The sequence below is a fragment of the Delphinapterus leucas genome, chromosome 12 (assembly GCF_059928025.1).
Source record: "Delphinapterus leucas isolate spDelLeu-1000000601 "Yukka" chromosome 12, BTC_Dleu_Yukka2, whole genome shotgun sequence".
In the NCBI taxonomy this organism is placed as follows: Eukaryota; Metazoa; Chordata; class Mammalia; order Artiodactyla; family Monodontidae; genus Delphinapterus; species Delphinapterus leucas.
In genome coordinates this window covers 81,496,923-81,515,970 of record NC_143140.1, presented here as the reverse complement: position 1 = coordinate 81,515,970, position 19,048 = coordinate 81,496,923, and the positions used below count along the sequence as shown (strand labels likewise).

Below are 19,048 nucleotides of genomic sequence, written 5' to 3'. Positions count from 1 at the left end.
ACTGGAGTGCGGGTCCCAAGTGGTTCTTGGCAATGTGTATATGGGTCATCTGGAAAGCTTGGTAAAGAGAAAGGCTTTGTGACTCAGCCCAGAAAGTCGGACTCCCTAAGTCTGGGTGGGGCCTGGGAATGTGTGTCTTCAACAAGGAGTCTGGGTGGCCCTGAAGCACTCAGGGGAAATCAGGCCTCTGGTTGACTAGCGTGGGCAATTCACTGAGCCACTAAGGAACCCGTTTCCTCATCTGTAGAGCAGGTGTACTACAAGGACTCTACCTTTGTTCTTACAATTGTACAGTGTTGTTCTGTGCCTCAAAGCTATACCTGAACGCTAAAAACACTCCTTCCAAAAGCAATTTTCCCAGAAACACTTGTAGCACCTACCCCTCAATAAAATGAAGGGCACACGACTGTAGAAGCTGACACCTGTCACCAACTCTGCTCATAAAGTTGGCTAATGCCCCCACAACTTGTCACACGTGTGACGTTTCATTCTTTGGGGTTATTCCTTATTCTTCCATTATTCTTACAGTGCCAAGCAAAGCAAGCAAGGAGTTATCAGGCTCAAGAAGTCTAGAAAGTAGCATAGATGTTTCTCATCAGAGATTTTTCTGCCCTGGGTGAGAAAAGTTGCCTCCTCAACTTCTAGTTGGAAGGTGACTTCTGCATCCTATACTGTCTTTGGACCCTTACCCTGAAACCAAATCCCCCTAATACCTCTTATCCAGTTTATGATTAATCTCTCTATCCAAAACTTTATTCCTTTTCTTGTCCCCTTAATCCTGTGCTAAATGAGCAATAATCAACCAGAGTCAGATGACTAAAATTGCTGTTGTTGGTAACATCGTTAATATACTAAAATTGCTATCATAGATATCTTCACTAACTACAAACTCAGGCTGTTTCTCCAGGGCAAAATGATCTAACAGACCTCTGGCCAAGGACCACCCGGCTAGAGAAGCATAAACCAGAGACATCCCGACTGCCGAAACCACAATTAAGACACGCTGGACTTCCCTGGTGGTCCAGCAGTTGACTCCCCGCTCCCAACGCAGAGGGCACCAGTTCGACCCCTGGTCGGGGAAGATCCCACATGCCCCGTGGCTCGGCAAACAAACAAAAAAACCCCAAAACCTCTATCTCAAAGACCAAGTTGGAGTGGAGTGGATCTGAGGCGTCCCTTACTCCCCTGCAACAAACACTGTACCTGCCTACGTCACAACCCGGTGTCAGTAGACTGGGTGTGCTGCACATCTGGCGAGGATACCCCAGTTCGGTTTGGTAACAAGCCCTTAAGATGAGCTCAGCTGTACACTGCTTAAAATCTAATGACCGGAAGAGACCTAACCGCGACGTCCGGAGAGAAGACAAGGTAAACTGAAGAGTCCTTGGAGTCATAGGCCACATCATGAAGCGCCTTGGAAACAGAGGGAGTAAAAAGGTAAATTCATTTTCAGAATGAAGGCTAGAAGGAAAAGAGAAGAGGATGTCAGCGGATGGACGTGAAGAGCTCGCTCCATAACATGGCATCCTGGAACTAGGAATTCTAGTTAGGGAAGGGAAGAAAGGGCTTTCCCGCGACCCCCAGGCATGTCCGGAGCGCTTCACTCAGACAAGGCTCTACTTCCCCTCGCTCCCACCGAAGGGCTAGGAGAAGCGGCTAGGGTGTGTGTGGGGATCAAGGGGGGTGGGTACGGGGGTGGAGAGGGACCCGCGAACGTCTCCGGTGGGGACAGCGGAAGGCCGGCCCGGGGCTCCCAGGCAGAGTTCGCCTCTCGCTCGGGAGAGAACTTTGGAAATAAGGCTGAGCTGGGGATTCCGTGCCCAACGTGCAGCGATGCTGGGAACGAGGCGGCCCCGACTTCTCAGGCCGCCCTCCGCGCGTCACTGGGTGGGCCGGGCCGCAGCCCTCCCACGCGCAGGAGGCTGCGGCGTTTGGGAAGTGCAGACCTCACTGCAGTCATTGTACGCCGCCCGCAGCCAGCGTCCCGAAGGCGGAGCCCCTGCGCAGACGGGCGCCGATCGCTGGGCCCGGGGCGCTCCCGCCGCAGCCCCGCGGGCCCGCAGCGCCCCGGCCCCCACCCCGGATCCGACCAGTAGGCGGGCGGCCCGGCTGGCGCGGCGGGAGCGGGCGCCCCTCCCCCTCGGGGCTCCAGCCCTCGCCGCGCCTCCCCTTTCCTGCCCAGGCCGCGCCCGGCATCAGAGCAGGCGGCGGGAGGTGCACGTGGAGCGAGGCGCGCGGTCTGAGCTGCGCAGCACCCGCCGCGGATGCCCACGCCCTCCCGACCCCCGCCCCTCCGACCTGGGCCGGCCCCAAGAGTCTCCGTCCTCCGGCGCGGCCAGCCCGCCCGCCCTCCCGGTGCCCGCGCTGTCCCCCACCAGCTGCCGTCACCCCTAAAAGTTGGCACCAAACACTCGCGACCCCGTGCTCAGCGAAGCCCCCACGGAGGCCCCCGGGGCCCGGCCGAGACTCGAGAGCTCCGGCCCCCCCACCTCCTGGGTCTCCCCCGGCCGCCGGGGACTTGGGCGGCGGCGAGCGCCGGACACTCACCGGACGATCGAGTCCCGCGCTGGGGGCGCCCGGCTGCCCGGGCCCCGGCTGCTCCCGGCCTGGGTGTCCCGCAGCCGCCGCTGCCCGAGCAGGCCCTCCCCGCCGCCACATCCGCCGCCCCCGCCGCTGCTGGCGAGACAAAGCTCTCGGAGGCGGCGCGGCGGGCCGGGGGGCTGCAGGCGGCCGAGCTGGCGCAGGACGAGCGGCAGGCGCGCGCTCATGGCGAGGCGCGGGCGGCGCAGCGGGGACGCGGCGAGGCGGCGAAAGCGGGAGGCCGCGGGTTCTCCCGCGACGCGGAGATGCGGCGGCTGAGCTCAGAGACGCAGCGGCTCACGTCCCTCCTGGGGGTGGCGGGGCGGGCGCCAGGCGGGAGAACCGGACCCGGCCGGTAACGGGCCAGCGGCAAGAAGGTCCTGGCTATTCTTCCTCAGCGGAGAGGAGCCCCTAGGGGGCACTGCGCTCAGTGGCCGTGACGTTGGGAAGGTGGGCGCCTGTGGGGCGCGGGGCTGCTGTTCGAGTTGCCTGGACGTCAGGGACGGGCACTTTCTGGCACTTGCGAACACAGACTCGAAATTTGGCTAGCTTAAAAATCAGAGGAGGGTGGGGCGTGAGCATGGGGCTCCCTTCCTGCCCTGAGACAGTACCTTCTTGCTCCGCCTAGAATGCCAATAACATCCTGCCCTCGGGTGGCAGTTTGCTTCCTGGAAGGGCAATTGGTTTAGGGTTTGCTTATGGCTGGGGGCAGGGGAAATAGAGGGATTGGAGGTTAGAGCTGATAGGTACAGGGTTGTTTTCTGAGGTGATGAAAATGAAATGCTTAACTGTTTATGGAGGAGCATCAGAGAAAACACCAGAGGATCTGATGCTGGAGCTGAGTGTGTTTTTCAAATATATATACTGTTTATTTATAATGTATATAGAGAAAAGCATAAAGTAAAAAATAAAATCACCCACAATACTATTGCCAAGTCATAACTGTTAATTTTGATCTCTTAATTTTATTTTAACTTGTATTACGAGATTGTGACCATATTATATATATAGGTCTCTTCTTCACTTGCTATATCTGTTTTCATGAAATTGGGAAGGGATAGTACTCGAAATCATGACTTATAGTGGCTATATATTATAACCTAATCTATATTGTGGATAGACCATAATTTATTTTACCTTTTCCTGATGTTGTTTGTATTGTTTCCAGTTTGGTGTGAGAAATAACATTCTTTCATTCGCTTGTTCAGTAGCTGTGTGTTGAAGGCTTTCTATGTGCTGGGGGAGGGATAGGAAGGTCAGTTGGGGCCACACCTGTGGTGGCAATATTTACCTGTAACCTTTTGCAGAAGCAGTTCTCAGAAAATTTATAACTGCTAAAAATGTTAAGTGGAGAAGAAATAGCACAGGGAAGTGGAGAATAAACAACACAGCCACAACTTCATATAAAAAGGCAACCCTTCCGATCATACTGAATTGCACGGAAAAGTGTGGCATTTTTGTGAATTGCATGGCTCAGCATGGCACAGCAGGCCCCAAAGAAGACACATTCAACACTTCATGAACTATTCTGTATGGAAGAAAGGTTTGAATAGAAAAGATCAAGTTTAAAACTGTACACCTAAGCTAAATTGATTAGGAAGGGTGAGCCACCAAAACTAATTTGTTACTGGAATCCATAATATGGAAATGACTCAGGCCGTATAGATGTGCTACAAAGCCATCTTGAAGAAGGCACTTTGGAGGCTGTTTTCAGTGGTCACCAAAAGCTTACGGCAATCCACACCTTTAAAGCGATACTCTCTTTTAATTAGATCTCACATTAAAGTATAATAGGGAATTCCCTGGCGGTCCAGTGGTTGGGAATTGGCGCTTTCACTGCCGAGGCGGAGCCCGGGTTGAATCCCTGGTTGGGGAACTAAGATCCCCGCAAGCTGTGCAGCAGGGCCAAAAATAAAAGTATAATAAAGTTCACCTAGAAGCCATGTGGATTTTTTGTTTTCTGTTTTTCTTAAGTGAATTAACATACTTTCTAATCTTAAAAAATTTTAGGTGTTGACGCTGATGGTCAACAATGGTCTGTCCCATTATGATATGATTAACTGCGATCTTATATGTAATTTTAAGAAATCACTTTAAGGTCTAGGACAGCAAATGCCTGTGCCGATCAAGCCAGTTAAAGTATTTTACTCAACCTGTTCAGGTCCTCACGTGGATGACCATGGAGGCCTCTGTCCTCTGCTCACCTTCAACTCCCTCTTGGGCCCCACCCTGAAGTCATTCCAGATGAGAGCTATTTGGGTTCTTACACACTCATAAGACACACTTGTAGGAGAGGATAGGAAAGGGAGAAAGATTTATGGAAGAAAACTTCAGGATCTTTCATATTCCCAGGTTTGTTTCATGGGGAAGTGTCAGGATCTCATTTGGAGATAGATATGTCTGAATCTGTTTATCCCAAACTCAAATATATATTGGTTTACTTAGGAAAAGTCAACTACCCTGAGAGGAAAGGGCTCTCTTGTGTTGAAGCCCTTAAAAATGCATTAACTCACATTCTTTCCCTAGTGGATATAAATAATTTCAGTGCACTTTGAGATGACGTTTGGACGTAGGTCAAAGAAAGTTTGTTTCCAGAAAAAGGAATATATATATATATATATCTGAAGTTAATATGATATTTATAGGTATAGAGAGAGAGAGTGCATTTGCTCTATACTAGCCTCCATGCTAGGCATGTGGTGAAGGAATCAACTTTGAACAAGACAGACACAATCTCGGGTGTCAGGGCGTCAGGGTTTACTGTGCAGAACTGTGTAGTAGAACACAGGCATGTTGATGGAAAGCTATAAAGCCTAAAGGTTCAGAGAGTTGTAAGTGTTAAGAAACACCTCCCTAGACCTGGAGAGTCACAAGAAGCTTCCAACAGATCAATTGGAACCTAAAGGATGATGATGTTGACCTTTTCTGACTTCAATCAACTAAAGCTTGGACGCTGTTGACCTTTGCCCCAGTTCTATGCTGAATTCTCTTGCTCAAGCCCCTTCATGAATATGCATGTACCCTTAGCTTAAACACTTCCCCAACTTTGCTGTTAGGGGAGACACTGCTTTGCGTAAGATCCCTGGTGTTCTCCTTACTTGTTGCAAGTAATAAATCTTTCTCAGGACCTTTGGCATGGTTGTGTCTTTTAGCTTGACACCCACCAAGAGGGGAACCCAATTTTGGGTTAACCATGTGATTGTTCTGAGACACTCTCTATGGGTTTCCTGCATTTTGCATCTCTTCCTGTCTTGTATCAATCAGTCTTGTTCTGGGCTAGTGTTGAAAGGATATTTGCATAACAAACGACCTTGGAAAATAGAGAGTGTTTCCCTCCAGGGCAGAGAGGGGCAGATATGTTTGCTGCCCACAGTGTAAAGATAATGCCTCCCTCCAGGGTCAAAGATTGGGCAGGTTTGCCAGTAGCTCTTTAAGATAAAAGATTCCTAAATCCAGTATTCCTCAACTGTGAAACCAACCCACTGTGTGCGTGTAGCACATACTTGGAATGCTCTGCAGGCCCCCGGGGGGCCAGGAGAAGCAAGGGAAACCAATGCTTTCACGCTGCCTATCCTGCCGGGAGTGATCATGACCTCTGATACAGAGGCAAGCTAACTCGTTAGCGTGCAAGCTGAGTAAAATCCCAGACCCTCCACAGTTCTTAATAGTGATTTTTGAGCTGAGTGTTGCGGACCTGGCAGGTTTTCTCCTGGATCGTAGTGGGAGGGTCACGCAGGCAAAGGGAGCAGCTCCTGTAAAGGCAGAGACAGATTTGGAGGACTTTGTAGAAGATTGGATTGTTTTGTGTCTAGAAATATCATGCTGGCTAAGATTTGGGAGGATGGAGATGCACAAGTCTGAAAATGGGGAAAACTGGCAAGACAAACAGGTAGGAAGCTAGCGCGACAACGTCATCTCCTGTGTTCGGGGCCTCAGGTAGTTGAGGCTTCAGGCTAATCTTTACCATTGAAAGAGAACTGGGAGTCCTTACAACTGATAAGGACTTTGCTGTTTTCACTTCTCTTGCCTAATAACAGTTTGTTCTTTTGTTTCCCTTGAGATCATTTAGTGCTGAGACCTGTTCAAGGAAAGCGTTTTGGCCAGGCTGAGCTCCCAGAATGGCTTAGGCCCAAAATGGCTTCCTCGCCTGTTTCTTTCTCCAGGGATCTGCTACCCTATTGGCTTACAGGATGATTTTCACCTTTAAATTCCATCCTCAGATCTCGGAGTCACCTCATCAGAAGCCAGCCCCAAACAGGCTAGATCTAATTTTTTTTTTTAAAGGCGGAAATCTGGATTTTCATGTTAAACCTTTTTAAAACTGTATAAACCAGATTCAGACTCTGGGCCACCAGTTTACAGCCTCTGATTTAACTAGTCTATACAAGAAGGAATCTGCTTACCCATGGTCTTGTGATGCTTATATGGAGAGCCATACCTTGCCATACAAACAACAGAATATTTGGGGGCTTGTGTTTGCCCCGTAGAGCGGATAATTTACTTACTATCCAAGCCCTGTTCTTTTACGTTTGAGCTGAATAGACATGGTTTTAGAACTAATGAAGTGGAACTGCTTGCTTCCCTTCCTTTCCTATCGTATGATGCATTGTGAATAAGCTATTGTCCGGAAAATCAAGCTTTGTTCTTTTTCACAGATACACAAAGTGAGCTTTGCCCATGGGCTTGCACCACCAAAGTAAAGTGGGCAAGTTTGTCTTTTGGCACCGAAAAAACTTCAGCATTCTGGGCTCTTCCCCTCCACCTCACCTGACTTTAACCCCACAGCTGCAAGTCAGACTACTCTATGACCTCACACCATCAAAACCAGTTACCTGGAAAGGCACTCAGTCTAAGGGGAATTTCAGAGAAGGGTATGATAATCCCAGGCTAAATTCAATATTTGAAAAGTAATCAAAAGATACAGAAAATGGTCAGTCACAAGGCCACTGAAACATGGTATATCATCACTACCCTGAACCATTTTCTGCACAGCTCATAAGGCACAGTATTATAACTGAGTATAGTTCAGAAAAATCTTGATCTTTCTAGAATTAACACATTAATTCACACTGTATTTTACTTTGTACTTTACAAACTTTATTAAATAATGAGCATTACTAACTTTCATTATCATATATACAGTATTTAAACTATGTTTTCCTAGATGCACGGTTTTTTGTTTATTTTTCTGGGGGTTTTTTTTGCACAAAGAATAGAGTAGGTGAAAAGTGAACTTATAAAAAAAAAATTGAACCTTCAGTACAGAGACCTAGTAAGAACTTGACATCCATTTAAGTACATATAACTCTTTTCCCCCAATTATATACATCCCTACCCCACCTCCCGAAGAAACTATTTTAAACAAAAGCACTCATTGAATAACTTTGAGGGAAAATACGAACTTGATTATATATATACACACAGATCTCAAAATCTGTATCCTGGCTGACAGAACGGATGTATAGAACTGCAGATTTGTCCTAGAACCTAAAGACAACCATACAGACATTTTCTACAGTATGACAGCAGCCTCCGTGCAGCAGGGTGTGTTCCTATGAGTGACATCAAAGTCGTGCAACAGGACATTGGTGTGGAGAATTAATAATTTCTGAGAGGAAGACACCACAGCAACATGGATAATACAGAATTTGGGTCTTACAAACCAAAAAGCAGAGAAGTGGGAAACTGCATTCCCGGGACAAGAAAAGTCAGGTAACTTTGTTTTGTAAACGCCTTTACAAATACCTCTAGCAAGTCTGAGAATCTATACTCAGTTACGGTGCTTCTCTTTTCTGATACTGCTTATTCTTGAAAACTCATAACATGTTTAAAGGAGGGCAATGAAAGAAGGAATGGTTCCAGAACAATGCTCGTCAATATGGACTTTGTTTTCTAAGCTACAAGAAGAAAGTACAGTATGGAGAAAGAAGAAAATTAGGTTATTTTTTGTTACTTAAAAAGGAAAATGAATGCCTTAGGTACCTTGTATAAAATAAGGATGGTCACATTTTATGTTTTTAAGAAAAAGAGGCATAGCACTTAAAGAGAGAAAAAGAATTATGGTAGATGTCACTGATTCAAATCAATATCATTGCTTATCTTTAAACGAAAAGCCCAGATCCCCTTTCCCTACACAGATTATCATATCTTTTAAGATGAAAACTGAGAGGGTGGGGAAGAGGCCACAGAATGTAAAATGGCTTAAAGTGAGAATGCGAAAGCCACTGTTTGAGAAAACATACTTGTTACATTGATTGGAGTCTTCAATAAAATATTTGTATAAAGTGGCAATAAATCTGCCTTCATTTTTCTCTTTAGCTTCTTTAATTTTGTGTTTTACTCACAAGGTCTTGCTTTTGTTTTTGTTTCCTTCCATAAACAGTTGTATTAGTACATAATATCACAATGAACCACTATTTAAAGACCATAATTACAACTTAAAAGATGTGATTAGTCAGAATTTAGTAACCAAAGATTCTGCTCTTCTATATGCCCCCAAACAATGAGAAAAGGCCCCCATATTATGTCTGGATTAGAAAATAAATTTCACTACAGTCAATAAAATTCTCAAGGCTGGGACCAGGTCATTTGGCTGAGTATAAAATTCATGAAAGGACATCTGAAAAACTGCTCTGGGAAGAGTAGCTTTAAAGCGCTTTGCTTTATTTTAGTTTATGGTTTACTTCGTGTTGATTAGAAACAGGCACAAAAAGTAGTGAAGGCTTTTATCTTCTCCCCATCCCCAACTGTCATATAATGAGAAAATCAAGTTGTACCCAGATGTCAACCCATCTTTTCTAATAAGTCAATTTGCATTTTCTTGCACTTGGTTTTAAACCGTTAAGGGAATCATTCATTTAACCCCATGAAATGTAAAATAAGTGACGAGCAGCACATTCTCCAGGCCTTGTTCAGGAAGACAGGGAAGGATTTTTACTTACAGAAAATTGGTCATGATACATTCTAATTTCCAATAGTTACATATTTTCTGCCTTATAATGAACTAGATGCAGGAATGCCAGCATAGAAACCCTAAAATGGGCACCTAGACAATACTCCAATTAGAGATCCCTCGTTTAAGTTATTCTAGGGTCTTGGCACAAATTTAACAAAAATGTCAGAGGGATTAATCCTTTAAACAGAGGGATTTAATCCTTTAAACAGCTTTAGTTTCCTTTCTTTTTAAAAAACGTGAGAAGTCCTCCTTGCTGCCTTTGAGTCCTAGTATACCTGTGGCTTCTGGATAATAGGAAATGATTATTGCATTTCTTAAAGTCTGGGCACTAACTGTCAGGATATGGGAAAAAATACCATGGCCATCATGTTTAAAAAAAAAAAAAAAGCCTCAAATTTTCAAGTAAGATTGACTTACATGAAACACGAAGACCATCAACATCAGAAAACACAGTGTTAGATGCTAACATTTGCTACAGTACAATCCTGGCTGGATCGCCAGCTGTTTCAAAAAGTTGTGCTGTTAAAGAAAGTATACTTTACATCTCTGGTTATTACAAAACTGTTCTAATCTGGTACATACAAAACATCTCTCAGTATCTCTAATTCATGAGCACAGTAGGAAGTTAATTCAGGCAGCTACTCTTAAGAACCTTAGGCAAAGCTGCTTGAACTAAGACACTGGAATTTTTCCCTTAGAGACTGGACAATATTTTGCTGATTGGGAGGTGGCCCCTTCCAGAGATAGTCATTCAATTTGTCAGAATCATTGTATGATGTCAGATATGGTCCAAGTTTGCTGCTTATTGGCTCATCTTCTTCTGACTTGATCTCCACATAGTCATCTTCATCTCCTTCAGTCTCTTTGAAATTGGAAAAATAGTTCTGGGTAGCTATTTGGGCACTTAAAGGTAAATTTCTATTTACTACCAGAACTTTCTGTGAGTCCTGGAGTGTGAGATCTGAGTGTTTTTCAGTGCCCTGTTGACCTGAGTCAGCAATACCTGGCACCAAATCCTGGTGACTCTCCCACCTTGAACTTCTGTGTAAAGACAGCAGCTGTTTCTTTCCCATTTCACTAGGGTAGTTGATGGAGTCCGCGGACTTGTTTATCAGGATGGAGGAAGATGACTGGGACCTGTTATAAGGCTGAGATTTAGCACTGATTCCTTTCCGTCCCAGAGAGTTGTAAAGATGGCCCTGACAGGAGTTCTCTTTGTTGGGCTGGCTGACCACCACACTGTGTCTCTGCACGGAGCCCAGCAGAGGCTCAGAGATTTGGAGAGAAGGCACGGAGCAAGCCGCAGACAGTTGTCTTGGGGTACTTTTCGTATTGATCTCTAAAGTGGGATATTTTGACTTCAAGTCTTGCTCTGGCCGGGGACAGAAATCTGCTAACTCTCCATTACTATAGGTTGAATGCAAAAGCCAATCCTCGCTACCATGTTGGGCGTGGGAAGGTGATGCAGAGCTGAGGTTGGAGGAGTCTTGAGGGCTGGCCCAGCCATCCTTCTGAGTCTTAAAGGGGGTTTCTCTGAATACGATCTGGTCATACAGTTGGGAATACTCAGCAATCCTGGCACCTGGAAGGCAAATATTAAAATGATAAATATATACAGGATCATTTCTACATGCAAAGATTTAAAAAATAAGAACGTTCTAGCAACATATTAAAAAAATTTAAACGGTAGACAGGACTTTTAAGTTAAGTTTGAGGATAGGAAATCATCAAATACTAAGCAACACAAACTAATAAAATCATCCCGTTGACTAAAAAAGCCGCCTAAAACTTCATTTGATCTAATTCTGGATTCTTTTATTTATTTCAACAGCAGGTCCACAAGCGTTCCCTGTTTGTAATGACAATTTCTAGTGTTCTTTACAAGCATGGAATAGTGTGTCAGTGCTAAAAACAGGCAACATAAAAATAAGAGTCAGCACTTAAACCCTGGTCAATGAAAAATAACTCAAGTAGTCATTAAAAGAAGCATGACCACAATCCACCCTGCAATGGCTACCCCTGCCTCACCAGTCTTGACTGCTCTCAGACAAGTACTCCCAGCAGAGTCTGCTCCCGGTGGCTGTTCCTGCACTTCTTGTTTCCAGGCAGCCCTCCACTGCCACTGTCTCGGGATGTGGACAGGAGGTCCTCCCTTCAAAACCACATGTACTGACTGATCCTTACATCCTTTCCTATCACCGAGAAGCCGGGCACTGAAATCTATGCTTCCAAGACATTAAGAATGAACCATCCTGTGCACACAATCCGTAATCTAATGCTCTCTAGTACGGGTTGCAGAACAGGGTTTTACCGTTATTTCCACGAAAGCTATTGCCACTTCAAATTAAGCTATGAGGCCACTATCCTCTCTGCTTCACTTCTGAGTACAGACATCTCTAAAGACATTAACAGAACCATGATATAGACACAGAGAATTCTCTTGGGTCAGGAATGATTAAAAAGAGAGAGCCCAGAGATGTCAATTTCAAGAGCCGTGTCCCCCCACCTCCCAATCCAGGTACCCACATGACCACCCTAGAATCAAAGAATTCCATGAATCCTATAAATCACTCAGACCGCATCTACGCAGTCTCTATAGAGGGCATCTGTTCTATATATGATGACCAGCAAGTGACATTATAATTTTTTCCTCTTTATATTTTTAGTAACCTGTTGTTAGTAAATTATTCCTTGAATTTAAACTAAATATTTAGTTGAGTTTCTGCTGTTTCTTTCAAGTTTGCCTTCTATGGGGACAGAAAACAATGTGCTGTTGTTCTGTGTGCCCTTTAACTGCAACCCCCTCCGATTACTTGCCCCTTAGTCCCCGGAATCAGAATAAATAGTGTTTATCTTCTCATTATAGATCCTACATTCATTCAGAGCCTTCAGACTTTCAAGTCCAAGTTCCTTGGAAGGACAGAGATTATTAGTTTAGAATTTGTAGTAACAAAAACTTGAGCTATTACTCCTTAAAGGGCATAGTAAAGACTCTCAATACCAATTAAGATTTGGTAACCCCTTAAGAGACTGAAAGTCTACATAGACACCAAGGCGCCCTTGTAAGCCACGCTGAAATATACAACGTTTCGTTAACTATGAAACCCAACCAATGTTAGCTGGACCTTTAGGCTTGTCTTTGGTTAGCAGTCCCACCTCAAAGTCAAGACGGTTCTTCCCAAGCCATTCTCACCTACTCTGTGGCTCTGAGCCTGATCCCACAGCTGAATCAGGAAGGCTTTGAACTTCTACAAAGTTCCAAGAAAATGACAATTTGAGAGAAAGCAGTGAGAGCTACTCAAAAAAAATTCAGTTAAACTATTGCAGCATCAAAATTTAACTGTGAAGTCTTGTAAGAACAAATAGCTCTTGACTTTGGAACATGGTGGCCCAGATCATCTGAAACCATGTATTATCCAAAATAGCCATAGTATTTCTCATGCTTTTTTCTTCTTTATCACACTCTCTTCTTCTTCCTTTGCTTAATCAAATCCTATTTACCTCTCAAGACCCTCTATAAGCTTTATCACTTCTATGAATCCTTTTCTAACTGATTTCTCTGAAGTCTTATATGCACCATAATACTTAGCTATTGGTTGTGTATGCATTCTTGCACACAATCTCGTGTTGCTAGTTATTGTATCTAAGCTGGTTTATTATTCCATCTAGTCCATGAGCTTTTAATCTTGGAGAACAATCCCCACAGAAAACCAAGCACAGCTCTAGGCAGAAATTGGTCTCAAGAACTACTTAATTACCCAGATAATTTTTGGACTGCCTCCATTTATTCTAAACATAGTGTTAAGAATAAACGTGCTCCAAGACTGTACCACTGAGAGTGGAAAGGCAGTGTACAATTTGGGCATAGCAGGAAATGGGGAAGCAGGAAGACAGCCTTTAGTAAAATGCTATGTAAACATATATATTATAGACAACTCATAATGGGCACAGTTTATCTTTGGATAATAAAAAGTTGACCATTTATAAATTTGGAATAGAAAGTACCTCACAAGTAGACGCTATACTGTGCCGATCTAAGTTTTTGGTTTTTTGGTCTCAGCTTGACCTTCTAAGAGAGTCTATACTTGCTTGATGCCAACATGAACATGAGACAAGCTTCCAGAGCAATGGCTGTTATTAACTAGATACCCTTAGTCAGATGTACAGGAAACAGCCAGCCCAAGATGACACTTCTAGCCTAAAAAGCTTAGTATTAGTCAGCTGGATCAAAATCCCCCCTCATTCTTAGTTCCCGCATTCATAGTCCTTATAGAACATGTACATTATCATGATGTGACAACGTCAGGGCTATCTCTGGTTTATTCCTCTTTTGTAAGTTTAGAAGGTAGAATGCTTATCATTCCAGATAAAAATTTGAAGTGATCCTTGTCGAGAGAAGTATGAACTATACTGTTTTCAAGACAGAGATTAAAATCAACATTTCTGATGTTGCCTGTGATGTAGCGCAAAGCATAAAATGTTATCTTGCCTTCCCTGCTTTACACAAGGAGGAAAGTTCCTCAAGCCTGTATGGAGTTTTCTCCCACAGCGAACATCACCAAAAAAACAAAGAGTGGGGGGGGGGACCCCAAAGGCTTCCTTGGCCTCAAAGACTGTCAGGAGTGAGGCATAATGGGACAAGATGGCCGGCATGCCGCAACAGGCTCCAAAAGGTGGGAGGGGCTAGACCTGGTTGGGTGATTTACAGGCGGAAGTCTGGCCCAGGGCCTGTAGACCCCGGCTGGAGCGTTCAATAAAGGTGCTGGAGAGTTTCAGCAGGTGAATAGGGCGCCCCTCCTTCCGCACAACACCGAGAGCAAGCTCCTGGCAAAGTGGCAAGGCCCATACGGAGAAGTCTGGAGAATCGGTCCATTCGATTACGACGTCCTGTGCCCAGATAAACAAGAGAGAGAAAAGGAGTCATCACGTCAACTGATTGAAAGCCTGGTGGGCACAGGAAGTGGTCTCGATCCACCCAGATGGAAGATTCTTCAGGTCTGAGAGATGGCAGGCCCTAGGGACACGCTCCTGCCAGCCAGCAGGGGGAGACACTGGCTGGCTCAGAAGATGACTCTGGAGAGATCTTCTCTTGGAGAGAATGTCGATAGTAGCCCACCATGTCAAGAAAGGGCCCAGACACAGAGCTATGATCCTACAGGAGCCCAAGAAGACACGAATAGGCAAAACAGAAAGAACAAACAAAAAGCGGGGGGGGGGGGGAGCAAAAGAAAACCCCCAAGGGAAATCTATTCATACTTAAAAGGTGGGTAAAAAAGACTATTCAGGGTAGTTGTAAGCCCTAATGATTCAGTATTGAAGACCTTGCTTCTACCAGGGTTGGAGCTTCGCATGTTAAGGGATGGTCCACATTCCAAACAACCCGCCTCAGGCAATTACCACATTTGAAACAACAGTCTGCTGGCTTCATCAATCCACCATCATCGGAAACCTTAGTATTATATTTTCTCTCATTCTGAGGCACCCTAGCCCAGATTCAGTCAGTGGTTGCATTGCCAACACACTACTGCTTCTAGTGCCATCTGTGCTCCAAAACAGTCCGCCTGCAGCTGGAACTCAGTCACTTTTTCTGTGTGTAACAACAGTTTAGCAACACTAGCGTTGGAAAAGGGATAATTCAAGCATATTATTGCAAGGAGAAAAATATATGCGATCTAGTCTCTCACATTCATATAAAAATCACATTTAACCTTTATCTAACTTAAAAAGAAGGCCAAGTCACAGAGAGTCTGTAAAATCCTTCAGGTAACATTTCCAGGGCTTCACTTCCCTATGTGTTAAGAAATATTACTGTGTGATTAGCTCTGGAAAAAGAGTAAACTTAGGTAATTCTTAAACACTCCCAAACTTAAAAAAACTTTTTTTCCGACAGATTCTTGTCATGCAACTTGTGAATCCATTTAGGACTTGGATACCCCCTTCTGATTCTCTGGTTTCCACCTAAGAAAGGAGGTAGGTGGCATCAAGTTGGCCAGATGAGCCATGCCGCCACCAAGCTAAGCAACGAAACATGCCCTGATACTGAGCCATCTGGTTTTTATTTTTAATTGGAGAACTGTCTCTTCTCATTTGATACAGAGACAATCCTTTGTCAGAAGATCTAGGGCTGGGATTCTTAAAACAGGATCAAAAGTCCACACTTAAAAAAAAAATTCAGTTCCTGGGCCCTAATCTCAGAAATCTCTCTGGGTCTGGAGGTGAAAAACTCCTCAGGTGAGAGTCAGCACCCTCAGGTTTTTTTTTTCTTTCCATGACAATCCAGTGCTTAATTCACATCATGCCCTTCCACTGAGAACCCTGTGTAATTTACCCAGGGGATATGTACTTCTTTACAATAGAGGAAAAGTCAAACTGTGATCCTCTCATTCCTAAACCCTAATGGTACCAATACCACGCACGTGATCCTGGTTTGGTTCTGCCCAAAAAGGAGGCTTGGCTCAAGGAATTGAACTTCTTGGAAGCATACAGGAGAATACCAAATGAGGCAGTATTAAATGCATTACAGCAGCTGTTCAAACAAAGCGACTGGAAAACGCAACACGTGAGAAAACAGCCGAGTTACAGTGTGAACAGCTAAAAAACATGCAAAAAGGCCTCCTTTTTGTCTTTGTTAGGATTCCGGAGCAAAGAGCAACCCTATTCCGTATTCGTCCAAACCTTAAACTCTTACCCTGCTACCCAGCTACCCCTCCTAACACACGGAAACTGAACCTGACGGCTATGTTTCAGCTCTAGATTATATTAGAGAACACTGTTTCAAATATCATATCTGGAGTGATGATGTCACAGACACCAGGAAACCCTCCAGACCCAATCGCCTCCCACTGCTGAGATGTGGTGGGTGTAGGGCCGGCCTCATCTGTGCGTCAGTGAGTCTGGGCTCTCTCTGTGAGAATGAACATCTGGGTGACGGCACCCTCACGGTGCTAAGGACACTGAGAGCCAGAACAGGGCTCTCTCCCAGTCCTCGGAAGGAGAAGGGCAGCGCGGGAGACATACCGATGGCGGGCCCGCCCTGCTTCTTTTCTTCTAGGATGGCCGCCAGGTCCCTGGGAACCTGCTTCTGCACGTGGCTGCCAGGCGGCTGCTCCAGCTCAGGGCTTTTCACCTTTAACAGCTGATTTGCCTTCTTGATCTTCTGACTGTACTGCCTGGCCATCAGGAAAACCCTGCTCCTGGTCTTGTCTGCGGTGTCCATGCCGGGGTCAGGGTTCTTCAGGTCTACAGGGGACGGGCTGCTGCTGGCCACGTCGTAGGGACTCTCCACGGGCGGCAGGTCACTGACCAGCGACAGCCGGTGGAGACTCAGGCAGGAGCCGTCTTTGGAGGCTGGGGTTAGGTCAAGCGTGCAGGAGACCGGCCCCGGCCTGTCTCTGGGCGGCACGAGGAGGGCCCGGCCCGCGGGCAGGGAACGTGGGGAGCGCGCGCCCAGCTCCGGGGCGCTGCCCGCCAGCGGGCGCTCCTGCACGTCGTCTTTGCTAACGGGAAACGCCGCCAGGAGCCGGTCTCTGGCTTTGACTTCGTTTTTCTTGATGTAATTTTCCAGGTCATTCCAGATTTCATCTACTTCTTCAGACAGTTTATCGGAGATGGACCGATCAGCTATGGACAAGTTGCAGCCGAAGGAGTTATAGAACAAACTCAGATAATCGTTATCGGAGGGTCCCGGGGGGTAGGGTGCCTCGTCCTCGCTGAACTGGAGGCTGTCCTGGGAAACAGAGGCCCTCAGACTGTCACAGCATCCCAGGTCGGCCTCCAGGCCCAGGAAGGTGCTCCTCTTGGGACGTTTTAGGCTGCTGCACTTGAAGTCCTGGGAGGGCGCCTCTGGGAGCCCGATGGTGTCGTAGACGTTCTCCTCCACCACCTGGAGTTCGCGTGAGCTTTGGTTCCATGCCTCCCGGCCTGGGGAGGCACCATCTCTCTGGGGGTGCAGAGGGCTCTTCTCTGGGCTTGCCGGCCTCTTTGAGAAGGCCAGCTCCGGGGTGCTCTTGGGGCGAGCAGAGTCCCTGGCTGATTTGGGGGGAGGGGCTTCAGCTTCTTCCCGTTTAGCCACCATCAGTTTCAAGTCCTCATAACTTATGTTGTCATAGACATGGTCTATGTCATCAATGGTCAACTCTACAGAGGACCCGAAGGGAGTCATCCCGTCCAGCCCCTCTGTTTTAGGGTCATTCTGCAGTTCCCTTCGGGAGCTGTACTGAGGGCTGTCACTGTCCCTATTTCTCATGTCAGGGGGACACGTGTTGCTCTCGCCAGCACTGCTGGCCCGCCGCACAACCCTGTGGCCAGAGCTGGGGGTCTCCGAGGACTCGACCTGTCCCATGTGCCAACTGCAAGGTCGACTGGAAGTGCTGTCCTCACACAGTCGGGCAGAGTTCAGATCTGAAGGGGAGAAGGATGGCAGGAACATCTGATAATCATCTTCGTCCTCCTCATTTTCCTGTGGAGACCGCCGACTGGGGAACAAGGCTTGCCGGATCTGGTGGTCCGTCCAGATGCTTCTGACGGCCCCGCCCCCGCGAAGCACGCTGATAATGGCAGAACTGCTCCGCTGACTGTTCCTCTGGGCAGGAGACGGCCCTGCTGAAGTCAGCTGGGGAGACCCTTCCTCTCTGGAAACCTGAGGAGGATAGAGACATATCGATTGAATTGTAGCACCACAGGACACATAACTTAGGATGTTCTCCTGTATTTACACATTGCCTCTCCCCCTAGACTGTGATATTCTTAAAGAAAATGATCAGTAAACATTGTTGATCTTTTTTTTTTTTTTTTTCTTTTTCGGTACGTGGGCCTCTCACTGTTGGGGGCTCTCCCGCTGCGGAGCACAGGCTCCGGACGCGCAGGCTCAGCGGCCATGGCTCACGGGCCCAGCCGCTCCACGGCACGCGGGATCCTCCCGGACCGGGGCACGAACCCGCGTCCCCTGCATTGGCATGTGGACTCAACCACTGCGCCACCAGGGAAGCCCAAACATTGTTGATTTTAACTGAGTTGAAAAGCACATCAGATTTTTTGCAAAAGGAGCAGAAGGGACAGGAACTGATATTTGCTTAGAAATAGGCTAGGCCATTTGAAGACATTCTCCAAACTTAACGTTCACAATCACTCTTTGGATTAGATATGATTGTACCAGTTTCACAGTAAGGAAATCTAGGCTCTTAGGATTCAGTAACATGTTCTCCCCCAGCAGTGGAAAGGCTAGCATGTAAACCCAGGTTTGACTCCAAATACCTTTCCCCACTGCAGGGAATTGGCTAAACACAGAAAACTCTTAGATATTTCTAATAATTCCGATGTGTTCTCGGTAAATAACATTATATAAATGAACATATGTAGGTGTCAAGGTATCTGATTTCTATTTGGGGTTTGATTCTTAGCGGTCTTACTGTGGTTTCCGGTCTACGAGAAACACCCCTGTCGGTGATCTGACTGCAGACCCCCAAGGGTTTTCCTTTAAATCTGCAGACCTTCATGAACCTGACCAGCAGTGCC

At 46.3% G+C, this 19,048-nt stretch overlaps 2 protein-coding genes across 18 annotated transcripts in view; both read right to left on the bottom strand.

Moving 5' to 3' along the window:
- MTHFD1L (methylenetetrahydrofolate dehydrogenase (NADP+ dependent) 1 like) overlaps nt 1-4,437 on the bottom strand; it is a 225,912-nt gene extending 221,475 nt beyond the window's left edge. For 5 of the 6 annotated variants that reach the window (XR_016395253.1, XR_016395255.1, XR_016395254.1 and 2 more), the window contains exon 1: nt 2,548-4,436. Coding sequence is in view for 3 of the 6 variants with exons in the window: in XM_022559197.2 (XP_022414905.2) it covers nt 2,548-2,768 (221 nt within the window). In the remaining 3 variants the exon portion in view is untranslated. Of the gene's footprint in view, nt 1-2,547 lie in introns of all 6 variants that reach the window. The other variant, XM_022559240.2, reaches the window with a different exon arrangement.
- A 3,027-nt stretch (nt 4,438-7,464) lies between these two features.
- PLEKHG1 (pleckstrin homology and RhoGEF domain containing G1) overlaps nt 7,465-19,048 on the bottom strand; it is a 131,580-nt gene continuing 119,996 nt past the window's right edge. For 5 of the 12 annotated variants that reach the window (XM_089922146.1, XM_089922141.1, XM_089922142.1 and 2 more), the window contains 2 exons: nt 16,553-18,173; nt 7,465-11,117 (listed from right to left, as the gene is read on the bottom strand). In XM_089922146.1, coding sequence (XP_089778272.1) covers nt 10,189-11,117; nt 16,553-18,173 — 2,550 coding nt within the window. In that variant the 3' untranslated portion in view covers nt 7,465-10,188. The remainder of the gene's footprint in view (nt 11,118-16,552; nt 18,174-19,048) is intronic. The other 7 variants (XM_022559149.3, XM_089922136.1, XM_089922138.1 and 4 more) reach the window with 2 other exon arrangements.